General features: G+C 41.4%; 2 protein-coding genes across 2 annotated transcripts; both read right to left on the bottom strand.

Annotated features, from left to right (window-relative positions):
• Positions 1-5,520: 5,520 nt before the first annotated feature.
• Positions 5,521-14,260, bottom strand: LOC141020170 (bMERB domain-containing protein 1). Its single transcript, XM_073495233.1, has 6 exons — positions 14,182-14,260; positions 11,243-11,363; positions 8,477-8,550; positions 6,772-6,886; positions 6,100-6,170; positions 5,521-5,639 (listed from the first exon to the last, which is right to left on the bottom strand). Exons 1-6 carry the CDS (start codon positions 14,258-14,260, stop codon positions 5,521-5,523), a joined length of 579 nt encoding a protein of 192 aa, XP_073351334.1.
• A 1,902-nt stretch (positions 14,261-16,162) lies between these two features.
• mfsd6l (major facilitator superfamily domain containing 6-like) lies at positions 16,163-21,092 on the bottom strand. The gene is made up of 2 exons (XM_073494521.1): positions 20,985-21,092; positions 16,163-19,027 (listed from the first exon to the last, which is right to left on the bottom strand). Exon 2 carries the CDS (start codon positions 18,971-18,973, stop codon positions 17,171-17,173), a length of 1,803 nt encoding a protein of 600 aa, XP_073350622.1. The 5' UTR covers positions 18,974-19,027; positions 20,985-21,092; the 3' UTR covers positions 16,163-17,170.
• Positions 21,093-21,481: the final 389 nt, after the last annotated feature.

Genomic DNA, 21,481 nt, shown 5'->3' with positions numbered 1-21,481 from the left:
TCACAATATCAGGTTGTCTACCTGAAGCTTTCTGCTGCTGACTTCCCAATTCCCAACCAGGCAAAGTCACCAGCTGTCCCAGATCCTCTGGAATCCAGGTCCCTTGTGTCATCTGGTCTGTACTTATTTACTTGAACGTTTGATTTGGAAGATGCCACATTAATGCTGAAAACAAGCTGAAATGATGAGGACCTTCATTATTTTTTCAGCATTGTGCTGCATCATTGTACACAAAGTGAAAACAGCAGCGGTTAAAAGTTAGTAGCTCCATGTTTGCCCCAGGCAGGCCGGTCATTCTCACCTTGCTTACAGTAAACAAACACTCCTTTCTGAGCTTAAAGGCCCCTGAATGTTTACGTCCATGTCACTCACTAATTGTAACCCTCCACAGCATTTATAACTAACGAGAAATAATAGACGGCTTACTTTCTAAAATGTTACTGTCAGTCACAGTGGGGAGGCACATTTGCGTCTGATCAAAGCTGTGATGTGGATGTGTGACTCAGACGCAGTGACTCACCGCCCAGTACGCAACAGACAATCTACTTTTTACTGTCACTGCTGATGCACAACCCACTCGTGTGTTTACACCAGCAGAGATGATACAGTTGTGGCCATTAAAACAGAACCATACGCTGCTTATGTGGGTGATCACAGGGCAGATAAAGATGCAGCTGGTTGTAACTGCAGATAACATCCTTCCCTCAAGAAAAGATGTATTTCTCTGATAAAGTTAATCGTTTGATCTCCTTACAGTGCAAGAGAGATCCAGTTTGCTTGAGGTAACCGCAATGAAATCTCTTTCTTAATCTTTTGAGCAACGGATTCGTCAGGTATCTATACTGTCTGTGCAGTAAAGCTGCAGCATAACAGGTCTGTCTTACCTCAGTGGTTGCTATGATACCGTATAAGACAAATGCATGTAATGATCAATCAACATTTTAGTGGGAATAATACAGATATCTATATTGAGTATTATTATTATTATTATGATTGTTATTATTATGGACACTGATTATAATAATGAATATTATCAGTGCAATGTATTAATAAGGGCGTTTACACTAATGTTACTAGTACCTGTATTTATAGCCTACATTTTATACAGTCTGTGTGATGCATTCAAATAAACAGCTCAACAATAATTCTTCCTTTGTGAATGTACTGCTCACCTCCATTAACATACTGGCAACACCGGGGTTTTTTTCTTATTGTTTTATTTTGAAAGTGTATTTTGCCGGAAGTTTTAGTATGGCGTTGTTATTATCAATATTTTTAACATATCATTAAAGTGATTATTACAAAAAAACAACAACAACAATACACACATGTACTGGTCATAACTACATTAACAAAGAGCTGTTTCAGTCACAGTTTTCTAACCCGCACAAGTGTTAAAACTAACATTATAGCATATAGACACTTCCGGCGAAGGCTTTCAAAATAAAGCGGCCAAATTGACTCAGTCATAAACAGAAATGACCATGACCTCTTGTGCGGTCATAATCTTAGTAGGAATAATAAAGATGTTTTTTAAAAAAATGTTTATTATAATATTTTTAGATCTATAAATAATACCCAGCAGGCCAGCTGTTGAACTGGAAATGTCGGAGTGGTGTTCATCCAATAGGCTGAAATGTCACAGACATGGCATCATCACAGCCAATTTGATAAAGATCAACTGGAAACGTAAACTGATTCTGTGCCATTCAGAAGCTGGTGACTATGGGTCAAATCTGATTTCTTCTGCAGGAATTAAGCCAGTCTTTCGTTGTGAGACTGCAGGGGGGGACATGCTGGACATCTGATACCAATTATATATGTTTTCAGTTTGTGTTTGAGTTATTTGCAGTAAGCGTTAAAGATAAGCCTGTTGAGACTCAGGGAATCATTAATTCTTCAATTTCTCACTGTTACACCCGAGCAACTCTCTCATTCTCTCAAAAATCCATACTGGTCATGTGAGAGGCAGCAGGATAAGATGCTCTGGTGTTTAATTACTGAATGAAATAACACTTGCACGTCAACATAATAACAAAATACACCACATGGAGGAAGAATGCACCTGTATATGCAAGCATAGCCATGTTAAGTCATATTTTAGACACTGAATCATCTGTGTGAGGCAGATGTGTGGAAAAGCTTTGACACTTTTCTCTGCATTCCTTTCCTCTCCTTTGCCATCTCTGTACTGTCACCTCACTGTCTTTTCCCATCCATGTGAAGCTTTTATCTCTGTTGTGTTCCCTCTCACAGCTCTCAGCGGCGGACGTGCACTCACACAAAGATCTCTCATTTGCTTTCCCTGGAGTAAATGTCAGAGACAACTGCCAGGGGGACAGACTGTAAACTGCTGGAGGCAGGCGATGCAGCCCTTAATAAACATGTACAATACCACAAGTTGATTTGTCTGCTCCACGATTGAGGCTGGGCTTGTTAAATGTTTTTTTTTTTTTTTTAAAGTTTCAAAGCTGTGAAGAAGGAAGAAAGAAAGAAGAAAGCACAAAGTCTTTAATTGGGGAAGCATGGTATCACCTTTCCAGGGACCGTTAAATGTCTCAGCCAATGCTGCGTACAAGAACAAGCAGCTTCTTCACTAGCATCCAATTAGAGTGGGTTGGCAGTAACTTGTCTATATTCACAGTATGTAGCCTGCTGATTAGTCTTCTCAGCCTGCAAATTAAATACAGTGGAGAGGCTTGCTCGGCTGTACACTGGTCTGTTAATCTGCAACCAGCTGTGACGGCCTTTATCAGCTGCCATGAGAACAGAAGCTTGAAACAGACCACGTTACTGCAGGGAAGGAGGCAAAGGGAAAAACATTATGGACAGACTGCGTGCATCATCGAACATGGATTTATCTCTTCCGCAAGTTAAACGTGAGTATTGAAGACACATGCATACCAATCAGGCTCATATTTGGCTCCACGTGTCCATTCAGGAGCCATTTCAAGGACAAATTAAAGACAGTGGTCTTTGCTATTGGAGGAAAGGCATCTGTAAGTCCACTGGATGACTCATCCGTGGCTGCAGTGTGTATTTGTGTGTGTGAGACGTGAAGGCAGGCAGCTGAGGTAGGTTATGTGAAACCATCTGGTTTTCTCCTCACTACAGTGAACAATAATAACCCCAACCTCCACCACACACACACACACACCACCGTCTCATCCCTTTGTCGTGGCGAAAAGCTCTTTAGGTCCAGTATTTAAGTCCTGAATATTGTAGAATTTATGCAGAACAAAAGGGATCAGTCTTTTTAGACGATGGCTGACACTTCCACACAAAACATCTGGTATATACAGGTTTTATTATCCCTTAATCTTACCTTAGTTATATTGGGTGTAAGTGTGGACCATGTAGTATTTCAGTGGACCCCTGGAGGACATCCCAGCTTGTGAGAATATGTTTCAAAAGCTCAATCAATAACAACCATCTCTTCTAATGTTGTCCACACTGTAGGGATCAAAAATCCCCCATGAGTGGGCAGAATCTCCCCACAGAGGATGATAGACTCGAGTGACTTCTGATTAGTAATGTTCAGGTGGGTTTATGTCCTCCAGGGTTTGACGGCAAAACACCTGGTTTCCCCACCAAGACAGCAAATACAACAACTGCCACCATGCCAGTCACACATGGCTACATATGTGGTCACTGAACTGTGTGTGTGTGAGCTTGGAGACAAGTGTGTGTGTCGCTCAGTTAAGAAAAAAAGACTTAAGCAATTATACACCGATCAGTCAAAACATTAAAAGGACTGACAGGTGAAGTGAATAACGTAGCTCATCACGTTACAATGTAATGTTCTGTGAGATTCATTCAGTCATTCTGGACACTGGATCTCTGGGGGAGTCCTGTTGTGTCTGACACCAGGGCGTTGTCAGCGGATACTTTGAGTCCTTTGGAGCCAAATTAACACCTTGAGCTCTTTGTCGTGCTCCTCAGATCATTCCTGAGCAGTTTTTGTGGTGTGTCAGGGTGAACCGTCCGATTGGGAGGGACTTCCATCGGGGTTTGTACTGAGTCTGCAACCATGTTTGGGTGGGTGGTGCATAAATACCAGTAAGGTCTCTAAAAAGAAAATTCATTGCAAATGTATAATCAGTGTTACTCACTTGACGTCTTAGTCCTTTTTAAGGTTGTGACTGATCACTGTATAAAATGAGTTTAAATGCATTTTGTGTATTTTGCTGTTATTAGCTGTCCAGTTTACGCATTGATTAAAGCATTTGCTACAGTCATTAGCCTACACTCGCTTAGCTACGTGGCTTAGCATATTTTAGAGGAATAGACTCTCACTAAAAATGTTGTTGGTTTAAAAACTGCATATTGATGAACAGGTAACAGGCTACTGTTCATCATTTTTGGTGGGATACAGAATCAGTGATGGAGTCTTATATCTCAGATGAAGAAAAACGTTAACGACTTATCGTTGTCTTAATAATTTGGTGCAACAATATGAAGATAGCTTATAATTATTATTAACATCTGTTCATTCTAATATGTTGCACATGATAAAGGGAGTAGGTACTAATGACCTACTGTATGTATGTACTGTATGTATCTGAGGGCAAAGCACTCTGAAAAAGGAGGAGCATTAAAAGACTTTATTACAGCAGCATTGCAGAGAGTTCTACAGTCACATCCACACAAGAAGACAGTAGATTACAGACACATTTATTTTTTTCACCATATATCTGAAAATCTTTTTTTTTTTCAAACACTGACTGTAAGGCAAATGACTTAATGTGTAATTACATCTTGTTCAGACACAGACTTTGGTTTAAGTTGCGGACTGCTGAATGCGCAATATATATGCAGCAGGAAACCCTTCTGCATAAATATGGATCACATTTGTTCAACTCTGTCTACATCTACATCCTCAAAACACTGTATCTCTCCTCTAGTGTGCAGCTACCAGATCATTTCTACACCAAACAATGAACTGAATAATGAATATACATATATATGTATATATATATATATATATATATATATATATATATATATATATATATATATATATATATATATATACATATATATATATATATATATACACACAAGTTCTTTTCACAAAGAACTTGTGAAAAGTAATCACAGGCTGCAGTCCTAACAATGTTATTATAATGCAGATCTGCTACAGCACTACAGCAAGTGGCACAGGGAGATCAGCCAGTGTTGTTTGTCCCCTAAGAGACTTCTACACTTACATTGTCTAATACATCACAAATGAAAAGGCACAGCAGCCATAATAATATCTAATTATACTAATTGGACAGAAACCATTAGTATACTATAAGCCAGTCGGCGTGCTCGCTGCAAGACACCACAGTAGCAAATCACATAGTGTATTATAATACGCGTCTCTTACACGATGAGCATGTGATTATTTCAAGATTAATGCAGGTCATCTTTTTAACAGTGCAGACACACAATACACACATGAAAGCACCGGACAGGCTCACATGTGCACAAACAAACACACACGCACGCACGCAGAGGCAGGTAGAGTCGTCTGTGTTACATGACGGAGCAGGTGAAGCCGCAGCAGTCTTTAAGGAGCGTGAGTCCAGTTTTAGTGATAAACGGCGCTGACGTCTGCTGGGCTTTGGACGCTACCTTTTGGTTTTGCAAATCACCTGATTGAAGAGGAGATGTGAAAGTAAATTGTCACTAACCACAGCACGTTCACATTCTCATCATCTTGATCTTCACTTAAAGTTAGGCTATAATACTCCTTAAAGGGTTAGTTCACGCAAAAATGAATGATCTATTCAACATCACTCCTGTGGAAGGTCAGGTGAAGTGTCATTGCCCAGAAAACATCTGAAGTAGATGGGGACTTGTTTTAAACTGTTAAAAATCATCTGAAAGAAAAAATGAATTATGTAGTTTTTTAGTTTACCTGCCCAGGAACAACAGATGCAAATTAGCTCCTTGCTAACTCTGGTGCAGTTTGCAAAGATTACAACTAAACTACCAGAAAACGTATTCACATGTATCTTCATCCTCTTACTCACATGAGCGGAGACAAATGGTGACTAACAAAAATAACACTCTCTTTAATTAAAGGCGTGCACATGCTTGTAAAGGACTCACCTTTAGCAGCCAATGCCTTGGGAAATTTGGACTGTAAGAAGGCTGCCATTTCTCTGTCTTCCTCTCGTTCCCTGTGGAGGAGAACAATCCTTTGTTTTTATTTGTCGAGGACGGGGTTCCAACATTTTGCACGTCTTGTTAAATGTCACTGGGCTGGACTGGAGAGGATTTTAATCGACTGTGAGTTCACTGCTGCATCTACACACAATCTTCTCCCCGATCCGTTTTCACAAACACATTGAATAATGAAGAAAGGGGGCCTCTCACATCTCTGCAGTCTGTCTGAGACCAATCAAAATGTCACTCAGAGACATTCTGTCACATTAACCAATGCTTGCTTATCAGTGGTGACAGCTAATCCAACACCACAAGCAAATAATCTGAGTGATTCCTATTATTATTCAGTGTAAATATACAGAGAGGATGTGCAGAAGACAAACAGACCATGCTGTCTAAGAGCAGAACTACATGAAGGTCAGAGATACTACAAATCAGCAAGATGGCAGAGGTATTGACCTAAAGGAGAGTTATTGTTTCCATTATCAACATAATCTGAAGATCCAGACCTGTACGACTGCAGACATCTGCTCCCTGAAACCCACTGTCTTGTCTTGTGAGAAGAACAGCACTAAAGTCAAAGGCCTCTCCAGTCACTGGCTGTAATAACCTCACCTCAGCCTTTCAAACTCCACATCATCCACGAGGAAGTCCCTGGTCTCCACCAGCTTGTTGATCTGCTTCAGCAGCTCCTCTTCCTTCTCCCTGTCCTCCTTGGACTTATCCTTGTCTGTTCAACATTCACACGACAAGTGTAACATTAAATACAGCTGTCACTTAGTCAAGGTGTGGCAGAGGAGTTTTAAATGCACAGTATGTAACTTCTCTGTGTGTCTCAATCGAAACAAAACAGAAAATGTAGGCTATGTAGCAAGGGTTAATGGGACTTGTCTTCAGTGTTTAAAATAAACCACCATTGCTGATGAAGATCTATCTGATGTGACTCAGGCAGAAATGTTCACGGACGAGATTATGTTTTCAAGTTTATTAGCGTTATGATAAGTCACGTTCGCCGACATGCTTTGTCACTCACTGATCATCATCTGGCGTTTACACTGAAATTACAGCAACAGGCGGCCAAATGAAATGCATCATTACCTTGAGTAAGATTACAGATTTCTCTGAGTTTGAACATTGTTGGAGACATTTAGGATAATGTGAGCACACAACTCAACAAAATATATGACAGACAGACACCGAAATGTTACATATTATATCTTTAAGTCTTTGTTTTGTCTATTGTGTATCTACGTATGTGCCAGACAATTACATGAAACACTGATGTACTGCATGCAATTGCATAAGGCTAGGAGTCTACAGCCATGCTAGCAGCTGTGAGGCGGCAGTTAGGCACAGCTAAATGCTAACCTAAAATACTCACAGTGATAATGCTAAAATGCTGGTAATGCAGGTAATGTTTGCCAACTTCACCATCTTAGTTTAGCATGTTAGCTTTGTTAGGTTAACATGTGGATTTACTGGCCAACAGACAGCCGACACCTGTTTGCCCACTTGCTGTTTGCTGAAGCTGACTACTTCCATATGGTTTCCATTTTACTCCAAGCAAAAAAACCCACCAAACTTGTACAAAAACGTCTTTGATGAACGCCATTTTGGCTGGCTGCTCATAGTTCTTGAGCTAGCAACTGACGCCAACTTGATGTAAGGAACCAAATGCCAGTGAGGATGACATTTCAGTTAGCATTTCTTACTCATTACTCTTTCACACACGTATACTTAATTTCAGAGAGTGACTGTAGCATACACACCAATAAAAAGCCAATTGCTAATCTTTTGACAGCATGCTAATATTTGCTAGATAGCCCAAAACACAAGGCACAGCTTGGGCTAAAAGGATGGTCAGTAGTTTTGCAGATATTTGCTCATACACTGTTGGATAAAAAGTATAAACAATGCTAGAGTCTCGCTGCTAACAAGGCTAAACAACCTACAGTGGAGGGCAGTTGAGATGTAAAGAGCAGAGGATTGTGAGAATGTCAATACTTTAAGATAGAAGACATATTTTATATTGCCAACCCTCAAGTCCAAAAGGAAAAAGCCTTGAGAAGTAATTAAGTCTGCACAGTATATCTTTGTGATGACAACAGGTGAGGTCATCTGAGTCAAGGTTTCGAATCACAGACAGCTTATTCCCTTCAGTCCTCTTCATGGAGGTATTTGCTGGTCAGAAAAACACATTGCTACAGTTGGCTGACGTCTTTTCAATAATAAGTTCGGGCCCATCCAAACCTAACGTCTGCAGGTTGAATACAATGTGACAAACACCACCCGGTAAGACTGTGCCTGCTTTTTAATTTACCTGGGATTGAGACAAGTTTCTGCAGCTCCGTCTTCAGCCTGGTGATTTCTTTGCAGAGTTGGATGTCGTCCATCCTGAGAGGAAAACAATCAAACTATCAAGAGGTGTTTGGCAGGAGAGCAGCTGATGCCAGTGTGCAAAAGTGCAGTTAAACTGGACATTGAGGTAACTCGTTTTCTCTTCAAGGGGCTTTAAAAACATGTTGTGGTTTCATAACGTGGCAGTAAAGCAATTTCCTTCCTAACTACATATAAGCATCAGTGTGAACTAGTGCAAATTTATCAAACTAGACTCTGGGCTGAGACGACAGCGAGGTCTATGAGTTTATTAGCTGTAATAACAGCACCACGCTGCCCTCTGTGAATGAATCACACCTGCCGATATCAGATCTCATTTCCCTGTTTGACTCTGGTGTGGATTTCAAAACATTAGGGGTCGGTCACATGAGTGTTCGTGCGCTGTGAGGCGCTATTACAGTAATGACAGAAAGAGGAAAATGACTGTGATGAAAATACATTCTCTGAGCTGTTGGTTTAATAAAATAGGTTTCACTTCAGTGTACTTGGGCAGTTTATTTCAGGATGACTCATTTGCTGACAGTCAGGAGTGTTTATTTTGTTTGCATGAGGGTAGTCTTGTTTATGACGCAGTCCGTCCAAACGACGGTGCTGCATTGACTGCCAAATGAAGGTCTAGCTCATGGTTGTTGCGTCATTTCAGTCAGGACCAAAGTGGTGGGCTGAGCAGCCCGTCCTCATCAGAAAAACACCCTACTAGGTCGACTATGAAAGCAGCTTATTACGACCCATATTTATGTAAGCACAGGAGACCGCTGTTTGTGTCCAGTGTGAAACCAGAAGTCAACTGTGAGTTAATTTAATTTAGTAGTGAAGCTACATCACTGGATAACGTAACGTAAATTACTTCTGAAACGTAGGTACGATTGTAACTGATGTTACAGAAGTAACAAATTGATTATATACCAAACCATAATGTTTTCCTAAAACTAAACAAGTAGTTTTTGTGTACTGACGAGAATAGTTTGACACTTTTGGGAAACACGCTTATTCGCTTTCTTGCAGCGTTAGATGAGGTGATTGATACAACTCTCATATCTGTTAAATATAAGGTTACAGCCGGCAGCCAGTTAGCTTAGCTTAGCTTAGCACGAAGACTGACATAGTTAGCCCGGCTCTGTTCAAAGAAAGAAAATCCATCTACAAGCACCTCTAAAGCTCACTAATTAACCTGTTATATCATGTTTATTTAATGTGCACAGCCAAGCCAGTTGTTTCTAGTCTTTGTGCTAAGCTAAGCTAACGGACTGGTAGCACTAGCTTCATCTTTAGTGTAACCTGCAGATGTGAGAGTGGTAGGCCTGATGATCTTCTTGTCTAACTCTCAGTAAGAAAATGAAAAAACGTATTTCCCCAAAATGTTTTCCTTTAATAAAACAACTGGATGTAACTTTTCAAATTAACCACAACAATACGGGCATGTAAAAGTAATTTGTTTACATTTGATACAATTTTGTTGTATCCATGCAATGGTTGCACTTCAGTTACCATCTGTGTTGTAGTGGATGTAATACATGTCAACACATGCAGGCCCTTGGAGACGAGGGGGAAAACAATGTATTATTGGGAGTTGTGGCGAGCATCACTTATCACCCTGTGGATGCGGGTGAATGTGGCTGGTTGTGAAACTGATCCGTGTCATCATGAACCACAACACTTATCAGACAGCAAAACAAAACCCTGAGCAAATGTCCTCTGTTTCTCTGACCCATCCTATGACCACATTATGCAGTGCTGGTCGCTGTTCTCATTCCCCGGCTCCCCCACCTTCATCCTCCACCTCCATCCTCCATCTCCATCCTCAAAATAATGAGGAGGGTCTCCACAGAAAAAGAGTGAAATAATTAAAAGCAAGGATGAGAAAGAAAGGAGACAAGGCATCTTTAGAAATATGAAAAAAAAAGATATGATGGATGTGTATATGTGTGCTGACTGCTAGAACCTTAAATAGCGCTGCTGTTTTCTTCACACGTTTCTTGCCATCATGCACATGGCTGCTCTCTGTGTCGGCTGACAGTCATTGTGCATCATCTCTTATTCCTGCGGGGCTGTTAAAAGTATCTTGGTGTATTCAGATGCCCGCACAGCAGAGCTTTACCGTATGTGTGGGCGCAGTCGACCAAACATCACATAATAGAAGAAAAATATTATCCTCTTGGGTCTAATATCATCATGTCATCACTGTGTGTCAGTACCCAATCTTTTTTAAAGGGGCACTATGTAGTTTTTGGACAAGAAATTCAAAGTCAAACTTTAATACTTACAATATTAATGCGGTAATAATAAAAATTAAGAAATATTTAATTTTCTATAACTGAATAAACAAGCTGTTCTCAGAGGAAAATAAGCTTCCCAGGAAACTGTTTGAAGCTAGAACGGTGGCAGGGTCCGCCACATAAAAACAAAGTAAAACAGTATGAAACTATGTTGTCCTTTAAGGTCAGTTTGTTTATTCAATTTATTGAGTCAATAAAACAAAGAGAGTTTGTTTATTAAGTTTGTTCAGGCATAAATAATCAGTCTATAAAGATCTTTCTCTTCTGATTACAATGTTTTCCCAAAACTACATAGTGCACCTTTAAACACCCTGAATATGGTCTGTAACAGCTCGACATAAATGTGTGTTTTTGTACGTGTCTGCATTTGAAATGTATTAAAATGAGTTGAACATTAAAGAAGCGGATCTTACATGTATCTCAGCTCTGATTCTCTCCGTACGAGGATGTCTCTTATCCGCTCAATTTTGCACAGCTCTCCTTCAATGTCCTCGATTGTAATCGTGGAGTCAGCCATGGAAATGACATCCTCTGCTGCAAGACGGACAAGAGCAAAACACATTTATTTTTTTTATCAATTCAGATACTTTATGTTTGACTGCTGCCATCATACAAACAAAAAGAAAGCACTATGACTGCAACTAAAAATTATTTTCATTGTTGATTAACTGATGAGTTGTTTGGTCTATAAAATGTCAGAAATTGGTGAAAAATGTTGATCAGTGTTTCCCATGTTATCCACAACCCAAAGATATTTATTTAACTGTCATAGAGGACTAAAGAAACCAGAAAATATTCAGATTTAAATAAGGCATATTATGTTCACATTCAGGTTCATAATTGTATTTTGGGTTACTACCAGAATAGGTTTACATGCTTTAATGCTAAAAAAACATATCAGTTTTCTCATACTGTCCAGTGCTGCAGCAGCACTGTATCCCCCTCCTGTCTGAAACGCTGTTTTAGCTCCTGTCTCTTTAAGGCCCCAACTCGAGAATACCTAGTCTGCTCTGATTGGTCAGCTCACACACGCCTGACCCAGCAAGGCTTACAACAACAGAGCAGCCGTGCTAAATCAATTCTCATGTGCCAAACTAGTCACTAGGCATAAATTATGCAAATGTGTGACATGGTGACGTGGTGTGATGTCACAAAGTGACAGAATTAAAGGCGGGACTACTGATGAGGTGTTTCCGGAGCAGTGTTTTCTGTGGGAGAGAGGAGCTTCTACATCTTTTACATACACAAGAACCTATAAAAAACACTGAAGAAAAGGAAAAAAATGAAAAAAGCATAATATAGAAGCTGAAATCAGGGAATTTTGGCTGTTTTTACTTTTGAATCCATTGTCAAAATAGTTGACAGCCAGTTTAATGGTTCATAATTAATTGCTTATTCACTGCAGCTCTAAAAAGCAGCAAAAATAATGTACCATCTGTGAACTTCTATCCACAAAAGATGTATTGTGAAAATTTGAAAGGACTACATGATGAGCAGTAGACCCGAGACATTTCAGGTGAAGTTGAGGCCAGCGATTCCTCCGATCGTGTCACATTACTGTCGGTGTTTCACAAAAAGCATCACTTCAACAGCCTTCACAAAGAATTGAAGATGTGAGAAGAGACGCTGCAAAGCTAAACATGCTGTGTTCATAATGAACTGTCACGACAGACATTTTGACATTTACACAAGCACAGGTGCAACTAATTACCTCATTACCGACAGCAGTCTATCTCAGTGATCCAGTCTCTCTCTGGTATTGTGCACGCTGGCTTACTGACTTTACTCACTGGAACACTAAATGGAACTGAGCCGTCGTTACAGACTTTAGTTACACCAGTGTTTTGTTGCAGTGACAGGTCAAACGTCGGTCCACAGACTGCTGGACTGCTCTTATTGATCTTACAGAGAAGATTAGCATTTTCAGAGAAACAGACACGTTAGTAAACACTTAATTAGTGACCCCCCCCTCCCCCTCCACCAGTAATTCTTTGAGCATCACTCAATAACTACACGCCCCCCACGTGCGGCCTCCTACTCCACACCGGGAGCAATGAGTCATCCAGCGGAGCTTGGATCGGCTTTTAATTACCTGACCTTGTGTGAAACGACGTTACAATCACACACATTGAATCACTGGGGGATATCGAGGCTGCGCGAACACACAACCTCCCCAAACCCACACATGTATATCTGGTGATCCCACAACTTTATTCATCTGCATGTGCATCACCACATGCATGCACACATTAATAATTAATGGATGATGTGGGGTTATTGTCATAACAGCCTGCATGTCTTCCTTTTGTTTGCATTATTCTGCTCCAAGCCCTCCGACAGGCTGCTTATTATTGGCTTTTCATTTCACGCTGTCACTTTAATTATACTTGTTACACAACAGGTTTGTGTAGATATACATGTTCCTTTTATTTCTTACAGCCTCTATATCATTTTAATAGAATACAGTTACATCCTTAAGACACTGTTAAAGTCAACCATGTGTGCTACATAATAGAAAGCAGTAAAATAAAATGAATAGCTGTCTGTGCGTGTCCTTGTAATAAAATGTTGCACACATGATATCACAGCATGAGAGGAAAAAGCTTGTTCAACAGAGAACCAAGAACTAAACCTTGAGGAACACAAAAAAATCTATTTTTATTTTTGTTTTTTTTTTTTACTAATTATCAGCAAAATAGATATATCCATACAAAAAAACCAAACATGTTGAATTCTATTCTATTCATTACCGCTATTTATCGGCTTCTTTGAAATTATAGTAAGTACAGCATCTGCACACTCCGATACAGTAGGCAGCAGTATGCACATTTTCAGTGTGTTTGACAGGAGGGAATAGTCTACGTGTTTTAACACAACTAATCTTATAAGAGATGGAATATTAAACCATCCATCTTTGCTTTCTTATCCTCAGGTGTGCATAAACTACAGGGTATGACCTTCTTTTTAAAATACAAATATAAATTATGGGTTATTTTATCGATATTGTCCTTGAGAAGCAGGTAATTGTCGGTTCTATCAGTTAAAACAACCATATGGTGCACCCCTGAACATGAGTGAGTGTTAAAAGAAAACATTTTCACCTCCAGAACAGACTAAAATTCCTTGGGTTTATAAGTCTAAGCCCCCCCTGGTGTCCCCCCTTCAGGCCAATTAAAACCCCTGTCCGGCCCTGCTGACAGATAACTTCAACATGTTCTCAGTGGTGATCTGCAGGAACCTCAAACTCAGCTCATTTTCTTTATGCTGAAAGTTGTAAGACATCCCCTTCTTTCACACATTTCCACTAATCAAACATGCGTCCAATTAAATCTAAACGCTTCTCCAAACTCACTTGATTTCTCCGTCTCTGCGTCCACATGCGTCCTCTCCAGAGAGCCGTACTGTTTGGAGGACCTTCTTTCTTTTTCCATGTTCTTCAGAAATCCTCCCCACTTTCCGACACCGAGAAATATCTGTGCAGCCTGGAAATTAATATATGAGGTGCGTCCATGCAGCTGTGGCGTGACGTGTGAGTGGATATAACTGGAGGAGAGCCGCCAACAGATGCTGAACCGAGTCAGACAGAGGTGGATGTCAGCGCGGCGGAGCCGGGGCTGCTGATCTCTGCTGAGAGGCGCCCCCTGCTGGCAGAGCAGCGGTATGACACACAGCAGCAGCAGCAGCATCATCACTGCTGCATTTTACTGGTTGAGCTGATTTCAACTTCATTTACTACAAAAGTAAAAGTACTTATTGTGCAGTAAAATGTTCCCTGTCAGTGTTTTACTATTATATATGATGTATGTGGATTAATACTGCTACTTTATTTATTTGTATGTTGTATTTTGCAGTTGAAGATGTTCAAGGTTGAGCTCTTTTTAACTATTTTATATACTTATGGTGTAAAAATAATCCAAGAGGGTTTTTAAATAGTTCAGTGACCACCTGTTAAATTCATAGTCTAACTATAACTCTAAACATGGGGCAGCATGTCAATAGGGCAACCGCTAACTGCTGCTAACTATAGCTGGTGTATTCTAGGTAGCTCAGTTAGCTGTTCAGCTAGCAGTTCAGACTGGGATTTATGGGTTTATGTTACTGGAGTAAAAAGTGTATTTTTATCTGAGATGTAGTGGAGCAGAAGCATAAAGTTGTATAAAATGGAAATACTGAAGTAAGTTTACATTTCACTGCTGCATTTGAATCCATCGAGAAAAGCTGACGACTCATTACTGAATCAGTTTGTGTTGGAGGGTAAATGAATGGAGTCAGTCAGGGTCAAGAAGGTTTTGTTAGATGAAGGTTTATGTTCACAAAGAGCCGGAGGAGAAGAAGTGCTTCTGTGACGATCTGAGATTCAAAGCAGAAAACTGCATGTGACAGAAAATAAGTCACTTTAAAATAAGCTCAGCCAACCTTCTATACGCTATTTAACAAACATAAAAGACAAAAAGGATTTAAATCACAGACATCTGCCTCTGTAGTGCTCCGCTGCGCTTTCACCACTACAACAGCACTCTGCACGGGAGAATAGAGCTGTCGTTCATCATGGATCTTACACTGTGCCTCATTGAGTTCAGCTGCTAGCAACGTACTGGGGATGACTTGATTTCATGCAGCCGGGCCCTTGAGGGCCCAGACAGATGTTTGGGGAGCGGATCTGTCTGTATGCAGGAGCTGCCACTTTGCCAGTGCCACACCCAGGACGGCTACATTCATTCATTCTTCAGCTGTGTGTGCACAGATAGTCACACTCCTGCCACAAGCCCAGATGTGTACAAAAAAAAGAGTGTTCGTCATTCAGATTATATCACTAAAGAAGAAGAATGTTAAAAGTTGTACAGTGGATACTGTTCACAAAGCAGAAAGAGATCCCTGTCTGAAGGTCTTTCTCTGGAATTACATGATTACCTAAAGCAAACATTTATTTTGGCTGCTGACTGCATTTGAAGTCAAACTGGCAGCATTAACATCTATTTATTGCAAATACTCAAAAGGATGATGCTTCAGTTTTTAATACTACCATATCATTTACTGTGCAGTCTGCCAAATATACCCGGATGTCTTACTGCATCTGGTTGCAGTATGTATTGTAAGCTAGCATGCTTTTCCAGAGCCCAACCTGAACTCAACAGACCAGAGATCTGAAAAAGGCAGTGCACCGGCACGACCCACCCAACCTGGTTGAGCTCAAACAGTCCTGCCGAGAAAAACTGGAGAAACCTCTGAGAGAGAGGTGAGCCGAGCTTGTAGGACCATTTACAAGAACACTTGAGGCTGCCAAAGGTGCTTTAGCCAAGTACTGAGTGAAGGGTCTGAATATTTAAAAAGGATATTTTTAGGATTCTTTTATTTTTAACACATTTTCAAAACACAAGAAAAGCCTGTTTTTGTCATTGTGGAGTTTTATGTGAACATTAATGAGAAAAAATGGAATTAAATCCATTTTGGATGAGAATGAAATATAACAAATGCTGGAAAATTGAAAGGGTCCGTCTGTAATTGCATTATGAACACACTTAACATGTGTTACAATCTGCTCATAGCACTGTATAATTATAGTTCTAGCTATAGGTATTAATACATATTCACAATACTTTGACTTAGACAAGTTCTCTTCTTCAGCCCATCATTATGAAGTAAATGCTGATTGCAGTATGAACTCAGTACTCCAATTCGACAACTTTTCTTTTACTTGACATTTTAAGTTATTATAAACTACTTTACAATAATGCAATGTTGACATGGGCATCACAGAGAGTGTTACCGATTTACTATTTCATCAGCTCAGGTGGTTTAGAGTCACAGACAATGAACGGCAGCAGCCTGCGGTGATCTCCGCAGTAGATCAACACGGTGGGTGTGGTGACACATGTTGACGGTCCAGTTCAGCCTCTCCTTGTGCACACGTCCTGTGTTGACACTCCTACTGGGAGGCTTCAGTGTTGTATTGTAATTATCATGATGCCGACAGTGAGCTGTGGAATTCACCTGACAGAGTCCTTCTTCTGCCGCCCTTCATCCTGCTGCCTTGTTTGCTTTACAGAAGAGTAATTGCTTATGCAGATGTGTGTTTGTGGAGGCTCAGGTGCCTCGGAGATGAAGTCCATCAGTTCAGCTGATACAACTCTGAATTGTGATGAAGAAGCCACTAATGAGGTCAACACTTTTAACAGATTTTAATTAAACCTGTCAGAGTAGAGAATCAGTGATCCCGCTCTGCTCTGTGCAGCTGATGATAAAGAGTGACAGATAATCTTTATTTCCATATTGATAGAATGTTTTCTATGATTTGATTTCTTGAAGGTAAGTCCCTTCGCTCTGCTCTCACACTGTGGAGTTCAGTGGTTTATCCTCCTTCCGTAATTGTTATTGCCTCTGTCGTCCTCCATCGCTTTATCCAGCCAGTCTCGCTCCTGTTCAGACTCAGAGTCGCTGGCTTCGCTCGCATCAGCCGCCAAAAGGCGAGAATAGTTAATCCTGCGCTGGCGAGGGGCTTTCCACTGCAGCAGAGGCAGACACACACACCACAGCATCAGACCCAGCGCCACTCCTCTGAACAGCCACGTGAGCCCGAACCTCTGGACCACAAACCCTCCGGCGAAGCTCCCCAACCCGCTCCCCAGGTGTAGAGAAAGTGAACTGTAGATCCTCCTCACGCTCCTCTCAGCGCCCGGCGTGGCCACATCCTCACACTGCACCTTCACGGCCCACCAGAGGGCTCCGACGCTGAAACAGCTGAACACCTGAGCGGGCAGCGCAGCCCACGGCCCCCACAGGAAGGAGTAATAGAAGCACTGTGAAGCGAGACAGGCTGCTCCGACAGTGAGCACCCTCCCTGGGCTGAGGAGCTTGGACACTCGGCCAGACAGCAGAGGGAAGGCGGCCTGTGAGAGCAGAGCAAGGGCTAGAGACAGTCCCATGTGGAGCTCGCTGCTCCCGTGATCCTGCATCTCCCACAGGAGGAAGTTATCCACGGCCGAGCTCGCCACCCCGACCAGCAGAGTGGTGACGACGCAGAGCAGAGCGCGGGGGGAGCCGCGCACCAGCTGGACAGCTTTGAGGAGCCCGTTGGCCCTGTCTGGCTTCTTATTCAGGTAGAGAGGGAGGTAGGCAGCCACAGGGAGGGCCAGGACCGCCACACCAGCGTAACAGTAGAAATGCACCACACTCCTGGGCGACTGATCGGCTATGAGACAGCTCAGCTGGCTGACCAGAACCCCTGCGCCCCCAACCCCGCACGCTGCTCCGAGTAAACCCCACACCCTGGTGCTGCTGTAGCGGTCTGAAGCATCCGCGTAGTCTAGATATTCATGCAGGCCGTCGTCTGCCGTCCACTCCAGAGGGGCTGAAGTACACTCCCACACCGACACGATGATGAGTATCAAGAAGAAGAGCTGATGCTGAGGGTCCATCACCTTCAGGCTGCCCAGGAAGTCAAAACGGCCGTCGTCCCCCTCCTCCTCCTCTCCTGATTTGGACCTCTTGTTCCTCACTGGAGCTGCTACAGAGACAGTGGTCTGGTGCATGATCTTTGGTTCTCCAAGACTGCTATTGATCACCACTGATATGTTCTCTTGTGACAGCTGAGGCTGAGATTCATCTTCATCAAGCTGGGAAAGTGATGTTTTGGTCGTCACAACAGGAGCAGATTCAGCATCAGGAGGTGTTTCTGCAGGAAAGGTGACAGCAGACTGGGAAACAACAGCTGTGTTGATTTTAGGGAGAGTTCTAGTCCATAATGTGGCAGGTCTGATGCTACTCATGAGCAGGTTACCGTCCAGACCTTGGGTTGGACCGCTCCTCCTGTCGGACATGTTGCAGGTGCCCATCCGTTGCACATCTGTCGTCGGGATGAGCTGCAGGACCAAAGCGACTGCCGCCGAACACACGAGAGCGCAGTTTATAACCACTCGCCTCTTGTTGTAATGTTTGGAGAGCAGGCTCACCACGGGGCTCCAGACCAGCGTTATGAGGTGTTTGGTTCCCATGACGAGGCCCGTCATGGCAGGAGTGAGGCCCAGCTGTCTGAAGTACAGGGTGAGGAAGGGGAGCAGGCAGGCTCTGGCGCAGCAGCACAGGAAGTTAAAGGTGCCGGCCAGAGCGAGGGCACGCTTCACGTCGATCTGCTTGTTCCGCTTCATGATCGTCCTCCTGGGCAGCTCACAGTCTGTCCCCGCAGGTTTCACATGGAGCACCTGACAGACAGAGGGATTGGAAACAATATAGTAAACACAGCATCAATACTTCTGTCCTCAAGGCTTTGTGTTTGCAGTTGTAAGGTTCTTACTAGGACTAAATTATTTTCTTTAACAGTTAACCTGCTGATTGATCGGTTAGAGTATGAAATGTTACCAAAACGACCTCAAGGGGACATCTTCAAGTATCAAAACCCAAGGACACTTACATCACAATGACGTACGACGTAGAGAGGCACCAACTCCTCATATTTGATTCTAGAACCTGAGAGTATTTGGCACTTTTTTTTACTAGTCTTGCTTATAAAGTGAATCACTTATCCAAGTAGCAGTGATCAACTAATTGTTCCTATTTCTAACAGTCACAAAAATGTACTTTGTTACTTTCTGCACTTACAAAGTGAAAACATGCTGAGCCAATGAGCAGACAGCGGTGATACAGCAGTCCAAAGCCCACATCATACTCCTTTTGTTTGTGCCATCTCTTTAAACACAGTATAAACATGAGTAAATCTTCAATTCACTGCATGAATTGATTGTAGTTTTATTTTGGTGGGACAGTGTGGAATGTAACTAAGTAGATCTACTCAAGGATGGTAGGTTTGATATATTTCAGGTACTTCTGAGGTACATTTCGGAGGCACATAGTGAACATTTCTTACAGTTTTGGATTATTCTGCAGACTGTAGGATTTATGTTCCTTAATGTGTTGAGAAAATCCTCTTACACAATTTAAAAACACTCTTGGATTACTTACAATGCATCATCACAAAGCTGAAAACAGATTATAACAAGTTGTCTTTTTAGAGATACATGGCTCTAGCAGACATTGATGGAATGTAATTAAGTACATTTACTCAAGTACTGTATTTAAGAACAATTTTGAGCTACTTGTACTTTACTTGAGTATTTCCAATTTCTGCTAATTTATACTTCCACTCCTACATTTTGGAGGCAAATATTGTACTTTTTACTCACTACATTAATTTAATAACTTTAGTCGCTCTTTACTTTTTCAGGTTACATGAAAAAAACAGATTCAAATAATTAGAAAAATGCAGAATTTTGGATCTGATAATAAAACAGGTCCATACTCGATCCACCCATAGTATACATTAACATACATGTACATATATGTGTAATTTACTTGTACTTGTACTTTTGATACTTAAGGACAGTTAACATCAGATACTAACTTTCACTAAAGTACTATCCGTGAGTGATCTTCACCTCTACCAAAGTACTATTGTAACACGATATCTTTACTTTCACTCAGGTATGGGTACTTTAAACAGCACAGTGACACCACAAACATATGTAACGTACAGAATATGATACATTGCTGTAGCTGAAACCACCCGACAGAATAAAGGTGTTAGAATAAACTCAACCTTAAACATCTACAGCAGTAATAATTAACATACACATTGATGCAGCTGTAATATCAAACTAAAACATCATTTAAAATAGTAAAACACAGATAGGGAACATTTTATTGCACTTATTTAAGCAGGACATTTAAATAGAGGGGTATTTTCACAGTGTGTTGTACTACTAACACTTGTTTTTCTTTCTTTTTGTGGTTCATTCAACAGAACAGTTTAAAGAGTAGCTTCATCTACAGTAGGTCTATTTCCTTGTACCTCCTACACTGTAGTAACACAGTATCTGGCTTTATATTAACTCAGATAAGAGGACTGTCGCGGCTGAACACCACAGCGCAGGTAAATATGGAAACTACACAACTATTATAACTTTAAAATCACCATCCTGACGAATCCAGCCAGCAGAAACACGCAGATACAAGCAGAAGCTGACAGTGACAGTCGCACCTGTCAGGCTGGGTGCACCTGTCCCTGCAGCTTATCAGGATGTGGACTCACTTGTCCACGTCACGTTACGTTCGGCAGTTAAGAAAAAAACAACAACAACAAAAACAGACAAATTAAACATTTACCTGTCGGTCTCTGCCGCACAAACTTCTTTAAACTTTCCCACCGGTCATTTTCTCCTGCATCACATCCACCATACGGTCTGTCTGAGGTTGAGAGCTGAGGAGGCACCTGTCTCCGTCTGGACGCTGAATCCACTCAGCTGCCTCTAAGTTTACACCTGGAGTCATTTCAGGGACTGCAGCGCCCCCTGACGGTGCGGATGCCTCTGTGCGCCACAGGGCAACAGGTAAAACTCTCCACTGAGACATGATCTTATAAATACTGATGAAGCTGAGCTGCCATGTTTCATCTTAAAAATATGATTTCACAAACTGAGCACAAATCAATAATTGACAGATTTAGTATAAATATAAATAAATGTTCTGTCACACAGGAGAAAAAACAGATAAGGTTTGTTTATTTAAAATTATTATTATTAATATTATCTGTGCCCTCATTGAAAACAGAGAACATGTTACAGTAAATGTGTCATTAATGACCAAGTATTGAGTAAAAGTAC

The sequence above is a fragment of the Pagrus major genome, chromosome 23, assembly GCF_040436345.1.
Source record: "Pagrus major chromosome 23, Pma_NU_1.0".
In the NCBI taxonomy this organism is placed as follows: Eukaryota; Metazoa; Chordata; class Actinopteri; order Spariformes; family Sparidae; genus Pagrus; species Pagrus major.
Note: the sequence above shows the minus strand (reverse complement) of the source record. Positions and strands in the feature narration are given on the sequence as shown.

Excerpts from the sequence above, each read along its gene's own strand:
- mfsd6l (XM_073494521.1), bottom strand. The coding sequence starts at position 18,973 with ATGAAGCGGAACAAGCAGATCGACGTGAAGCGTGCCCTCGCTCTGGCC.
- LOC141020170 (XM_073495233.1), bottom strand. The coding sequence starts at position 14,260 with ATGGAAAAAGAAAGAAGGTCCTCCAAACAGTACGGCTCTCTGGAGAGG. Across the intron at positions 6,887-8,476 it reads GAAACTTGTCTCAATCCCAG|ACAAGGATAAGTCCAAGGAG; the intron begins GTAAATTAAAAA and ends AATGTTGAACAG. Across the intron at positions 5,640-6,099 it reads CAAGGCATTGGCTGCTAAAG|GTGATTTGCAAAACCAAAAG; the intron begins GTGAGTCCTTTA and ends CTCTTCAATCAG.